At 35.8% G+C, this 7,055-nt stretch overlaps 1 protein-coding gene across 1 annotated transcript; it reads left to right on the top strand.

Annotated features, from left to right (window-relative positions):
* Positions 1–2,227: 2,227 nt before the first annotated feature.
* Positions 2,228–6,366, top strand: LOC120198872 (mitogen-activated protein kinase kinase kinase 5-like). The gene is made up of 11 exons (XM_039200119.1): positions 2,228–2,698; positions 2,892–3,608; positions 3,694–3,781; positions 3,873–3,935; positions 4,026–4,189; positions 4,502–4,577; positions 5,096–5,155; positions 5,246–5,371; positions 5,546–5,755; positions 5,883–5,965; positions 6,110–6,366. The coding sequence occupies exons 1-11, from the start codon at positions 2,238–2,240 to the stop codon at positions 6,339–6,341; spliced, it is 2,280 nt and encodes a 759-aa protein (XP_039056050.1). The 5' UTR covers positions 2,228–2,237; the 3' UTR covers positions 6,342–6,366.
* Positions 6,367–7,055: the final 689 nt, after the last annotated feature.

The following is a 7,055-nucleotide window of genomic DNA, read 5'->3' as shown; positions in this document are numbered from 1 at the left end:
AAGTGGATTGGAACTTAGTGAGGCCAAGGTGAGTGCATATGCATAGCATGATTATGTTAGTATATTCAGTTCTAGACTTGCGATAAGTCTAGATTTAATATCTTGATACATGATTCATTCAATATTATGAAACATGATATGAATTCATACTATATGCATTATGTGATATGCTTGAAATGAACATGCATGAAAAGTTACATGATTATGGGATATACTATGTGAATTGTGGTAAGTATATTTTCCATATTAGAGCATATATACATGAGTGTACGTGATATAAATATTATTGCATATGTTACATGAATTGTGTGAATACATGTTAGTGAAATAAGCTATGTGAACTAGTATAAATAGTATATATGATTACATAGGTTATATGATATAAACATGTGATATAAGATATAAGCTAAATAATTATATGATATAAGATAAGATAAGACAAACATATATGGTTATAAGAGACATGATATGAAAAATAGAAGAAAATGAAAATGTGATATGTGAAAGTGAACTATATATATGAATATGAGAAATGATATAAGCTATGTGACATGATCTATATGATTACATGAATATGCAATATGTGATACATGTGATATGATATGAAATATATGGTTACACATGCATGTGGTATGTGACAGAAGAGAAAGAACAAGTGATGTGAAAGGTTATAAATGATAATGTCTATGTTATGTGATATGAGTTATGAGAACTGTAGGTATAGTTGGCATGTCAAGAGTCGAGGGTTTACCTATGTTCTACGGAACATATGGACAGAATTACCTATGTCTTTCGAGACATATGGGCAGTATACCTATGTTCTAAGGAACATATGGACAGTTTACCTAAGTTCTTCGGGACCTATGGACAGTTGTCGAGGTTCTTTATGACCTCTGGATAGGTCCTTCGGGACATTTATACGAGTTGTGGTGACAGCATAGTGGTGCACAACCTCAATGTACTCACATACCTTAAGTTCTCAAAAGTATACATGGGCTAATACATAGACTTTAAATAGAGTAAATAAATCAATTGATATGATACGATGTGTGTTCGGTTATGAATTGATATATGTGTACCATGATGTGTATAGAAATGGTTAGTATATGTTTGTACGATAAAAAGACTTAGTGACATGTGTACATGGGCTAATAAGAGATAACATTGAATACAATGTATGTGATATATATATATGTGTTTTGTTATATGAATTATATGATATGATATATGTGTGTTAGTGATTATTGTATATGTTATAAGATATATGATATGAACATAATGGATCATATAAATAAGAGAATAGAAATATGAATGGTGATAATATGATAATGATAGGAAAGAAGATAATTATATGCATGTGTGGATTTATATATATATGAATGGGTATGATGTGATAGCAGTAATTGTTCATCCATGATTACAAGTTAGAGTTTGCATTATATGTTTATTGCCTCATTAAGTCATAGACTTAGCGTGTGATTGTTTCACACGTAGGTTACAGAAGCGAGAAGAGAAGTGAAGAAGAGCAAGAAAGGTCAGCATCTTCCTTACAAAGATTTCAGATCAGAAAATAGATAATTTAAATGTGTTTGGTTATGTTGAATATAGTTGGCATGTACTAATTGATTGAGTTGAATATGCTCTGATCGATTTTGGTTATTTTGGTCAATTTATGTAAATAAACCGCTTTTATTGTAATGAAAATTTTAAATTTTCTTTGAATTTTGTTAAGAGTTAAAGTTTGAAAAGTCAATGTGACACCTCAGACTCGTATCCGGGTCAGATACGGGTTGGGGGTGTTACAATTAGACACAGTCAGATCAATAATTTTTATGAAGGGATTGAATTTATAAAATTGTAATATGAGAAACAAATAAAATTTTAAAAGAGTAAAAATATTTTTTAATAAAAAAATATAAAAATACAAAAATTTTAAGAGGAATAACGGTCTCTCACTCTATCCCTGCTAATTATTATTAATTTTATATAAATATATATTATAACATATTGATTCATAATATAATATTAGAATGAATTCAAAGTTTAAAATTTTTAAAATCCATAATTATCATTTAAAGGGTTAAAGTGGATATTTTCATTTTTGTAAAGTGTTGAGTTGACTATAAGATATATTTATTTTACGTCAAGGAAAATATGACAAAGTAAACTGAGAAAAAACCGGGCTGTTTCCATGGCACTCTTTTCACAACTCTTATGTTTTGTTCGTTAATTTTCACATGACGACGACGAACTCAAAAAAACACGCGTCTCTTGTTCCTGCTTTCCTATCAATGCCTATTTCCCGCAAAAAATTCTCTCTTCTCTCTTCTTCTTTGCCGTCCTCTCGTTCTCATCTTCACGACAACGCTGGCAAAGCCGGCAATTCCTGTAATAACCAAGCACAACAGAAGCGTTGTCTCACGCGTCAAAGGAGGTTCAGACACTTGACTGATGATGAGGTTGGCTTAAGGTTTGGCGATATCCACAGCTCGCTTTCTTCTCCCTGTTCCCATGATACGCCGGCAGGGAAGGACTCCGGGTCTCCGGAGAGGTTGGACCATTGGTCTTCTTACGCGGAGCCGAAGCCTTTGCCTCTTCCTGAGGTATTCTTAAATCGGAAATCCACGACCTCTGGTTCCAGTCCTGGACCAAGTAAACTCGCATCACCTGATGAAAGACTCGCCACTGCTGTCGGAAGGTAACCCTTGAACTTGAATATATTTGTTACGTTTTCCGGCTCATGATGCTCTACGTAAACTCATCTATTGCTAAGATCTAGAATAATTTTTTTACCATAGGTGTTATTTTTTTTATTTTATATTGAAGGACTGTTGGCATTGAATTACTGTGTTGTCGATGCTTCTGATATATTTGGCTCACAAAATTCTCAGGAAGAATGCAGATCATGCCGCTAAAAGTACACCAAGTTCATTGGCCAATGTTCATAAAGAATTCTCTCAAGGTGAAAGCTTTAAAAATGGCTCAAAGCCAACAGTCACTACAAGGAACGACGTTAAAAGTTTTCCCTCATCTCCGGCTAGCCCTCAAAGATCAAACACCCAAGATCACTTAAATTCTTATGACGATGCAGTTTCAACCAAATCTTTGTTAAGTCGTCGCAGGAATTTCCCTTATGAGAAAGATTTTGGGAGTGTTAACCACAACTTGAGGCTGAACGTTTCCGCCAGGAGTGCTCCAACCACGGTTTTCTCTAGTCCCTCCGTCAGTCCACAAAGATCAAGGGGTTCCATAGATTTAGATGTTCCATATCTAGGTAGAGCCTCTGGTTATGCGTCACCATTAAGAACTGTACATAGTCCCGAGTGTTCTCCCCTGCATATTCCCGGTCAAAATAAAACTTCATCCCACCATAAATTGCTCTTGGAGAACAATAAGGACTGGCTTGATAATAATAGTGAATTAAATGCACATCCGTTGCCCCTACCACCTGAAGCTTTCCAGTCATCACAATCACTGAAGCCACTACCATCATCGGTTCCAAATCACATCATCGAAAGGCCGATTGCTCCTTCGATTATAAGCCAATGGAAGAAAGGAAGACTTCTCGGACGTGGTACACATGGAAGTGTTTATGAAGCAACTAACAGGTATGCAAGCATTGTGAAGTGGTATCGGAATTTCTTCTTAGCAGAGGTTACATATCATTATTTTAAACATCATTTTCTTTGACAGGGCGACTGGAGCTTTGTGCGCGATGAAGGAAGTTGATATCATCCCTGATGACCCTAAATCTGTTGAATGTGTAAAACAATTAGAGCAGGTTGGTTTAATATAGCCCTTCATTTCGATCAGACTGCTTTGAACTTTCCTCTTTTAAACTATTGAAATCCCTGCTGGTCTACATGTTGCAGGAAATCAGAGTGTTGAGACGTTTAAAGCATCGAAATATTGTACAATATTACGGCAGTGAACTAGTATGTAGTCTTTCCTCTTCTCCTACACCACACTGAGATAGATACATTTTAAGCTCTGTTAAATTGAGGAGTTCATTGTTTCATATGTAGGTTGATGATCACTTTTACATATATTTGGAGTATGTGCATCCTGGTTCAATTAATAAATATGTCCGTGAACACAGTGGAGCTATAACCGAACCTATAGTTCGCAATTTCACCCGTCATATTCTATCTGGCTTAGCTTTCCTGCATAGTTCAAATACAATACACAGGTGAAAATCATGCTCTACTAGAATTATGTAGCAGCTTAACTTCTTTGTATATTTTGTATTTAGTCCTTCCGAAATTGATGAAACAATTAGCAATGGGCAAACGAACCTCAGCAAAATATATAACTTGTAAAACCCTAATGAAACAACGGTCCTTCTATAACTTATTGTAAAGAAAAAATTGCTCTATTTTACAGCCATTGAAATGGCTGAATTAGAAAATTTGCCTTGAAGATGTGATTCTGCTTTTTGTTATAGTATTTGTTGTACCTTGTCAACATCTGATTTCATTCACTTGAATGCTTGTTCATAAAGGGATATAAAAGGAGCAAATTTGCTTGTCGATGCCAATGGCACTGTTAAACTTGCTGATTTTGGCATGGCAAAACATGTAAGTTCTTGACATCCTTTTAAATTTCTCATGCTGCAATGCAAACTTCATTTATATTACCTTTACATGCTTCTTCAATGTTAGTTTTATAATTCCTTTTCTGCATCATATTTTCCGACTTCTTAATTTGCATGTTTTACCAATGTGGCCTTCCGCAGAAATGCATGTTTCAACGATAAGCTTTGCATAATGATAACTTATTGCTTTTCGTATGTCAAATCAATCCGTTCATTCTAAGGCCATGTTTAGACTCCTCAGACAGGGTTCTCTGTTTATTGGTAGTTGACTCCTGCTGGTTCGGTTTAGGTTCATAAATACCATAAATGGTACCATTTTCATCTTTATGGTTTTACCTGGAACAATGCACTCTATCAAGTTGGGAGAAGCTTCTCTATTACATCGATTGACTTGGGATTATGAGGACTGGTTGTGTGTTAGTCTGATGTATGTGTGAAATATGCATTTAAATTCTGTCCATCTAATGCTTTCTTTCTTTCTTTTTTGATTTTATATTGTAGCTTACAGGATTGTCCGACGAGCTTTCTTTGAAGGGAAGTCCATACTGGATGGCTCCCGAGGTGATTTACATTAAGTAATTTGTAATTGATTCGAGACTTTTCCATGGCTGTTTCTACTCTTTTTGTTTACTGCTGTTATTTCTATTGCAGGTCTTAAAATCTGTCATGAAGAAAGATTCCAACCCAAATCTTGCTCTGGCTGTTGACATATGGAGCTTGGGTTGTACTGTCATCGAGATGCTTAATGGTAAACCTCCATGGAGTGACTTTGAAGGGGTAAGCCCATTTTCGAGCTTTTATTTGATCATGACTATCTTCGAACTTTATCTTTTAAAATGGACTTTTCACTTGGTTCTGATTTATATTGTTTTCATACTTAATGTAACAAAAGATATGTTTTCACAAAGGGTTTTACATTACTGTTTTTGACTGTAAATCTGTATCAATCAGCCTCGAGCATTGTTCAAGGTTCTGAACCAGAACCCAACTGTACCAGAAGCATTATCTCCTGAAGGAAAGGATTTTCTACATTGTTGCTTTCAAAGAAATCCAGCAGAGCGACCGTCTGCAGCTATGCTACTCGAGCATCCTTTTGTACGAAATTCGGTCAATCAAAATGGACCAGCCCTCGTGCAAGCCTTTTCTAGAATGAATCTAACAGTAAGCATCATCCAGAAGTTAATTCTTTTTTTTTTTTTGGTTTTGGAACCTTTAGTTTGTGCTCTCCAAATAACATTGTCTTTACTCGGATAATGATTAGTAAACTGATCTATTTATGTTCACATAGGATAATTCACATAGTCAGAGAATAGAAATGATGTCGACTTCACCGGGAACAAGGATCACAAAGGGGAAATCGCCCTCTAATAGGTATACGATGTGCATGTTCACACTGATATGGAATGAGTATGATCCTGCTGCACCATACATTCCACTCTTGACTCTACATGATTAGTTTTGCTCCTCTATGATATTTGATTATGATTTATGCTTTCGTTCTCTTATCTTCCTCAGTGTAACCGGTCTATCAGGCTGTGCCAGAACCAATAACTGCGCTACGGCTTCACATCATCTCCTCTATTCCGCCCTCGAGGTCTCCCCTTACACATCTGCAGCAAGAGTGATTTATGGCTCTCACAGTTTCAGCCCATCTTCACATGTTTCAAGCAATATGTCACTTGGTGAGGTGAACAACCACCCATTAGCTGTGGGGCGGACGCAAGGCAAGGAAGTCCCACACATCTGAAACTTGTGTGGGATTCAGATAGATAGTGTAAGAGCAAGGCTCCCCACTTACATAGCTTTGAGAAACTCGCAATTCTTTAGGGCATTGTTTTACTGGAGATTTTTTTTGCAAATGCCGACCAAGGTTTGATGATTCGTGTGTTTAGAAGATGTTCATTTTCACCATTTTCATGGCTCTGATAAACACGTACTGTAAATAGAGGGATTTATAAATCTGTAAGGTTATAATTAGGCAACTATAATATATAATTATGTTAAACATATTCATTTTCACGGCTCTGGTATAATTCATTTACTTTCTCATAAAAAGGAAATAAAATGATGCAGAGGAGTTCACGCGCGTACCATTGTGGGTAGTTTTATATTTCTTAAAGGTTGTTTGTTGTCAATGGTTTCTTACACTAACAAAAAGAAAAAGGAAGGCACTGCAAAAGCTTGTGGAAGTTTTTGAAAATGGCTTCTCCATGAAAGGTTTTGGACTTTTTACCATTCTTAATAGATTCCCACAGTCCTCGAGCCTCGACCTTTTCTGATTGATTAGTTTTTGCCCTTTCCTCTCGTCCTTTTACTGTTCCAATAGGTTCCCTCTAAGTTTATATTATAGTAGTATTATTAATACGGTACTAAAAAAGCTACCCCACATCTTTCCCATTGGTAAGCTGATATTTCGCTCATACAAGCACCTATGCTATAATACCAACTGTTTTTGTCCCTT

This window comes from Hibiscus syriacus, unplaced genomic scaffold (genome assembly GCF_006381635.1).
Source record: "Hibiscus syriacus cultivar Baekdansim isolate YM2019G1 unplaced genomic scaffold, ASM638163v2 tig00004937_pilon, whole genome shotgun sequence".
NCBI lineage: Eukaryota > Viridiplantae > Streptophyta > Magnoliopsida > Malvales > Malvaceae > Hibiscus > Hibiscus syriacus.
Note: the sequence above shows the minus strand (reverse complement) of the source record. Positions and strands in the feature narration are given on the sequence as shown.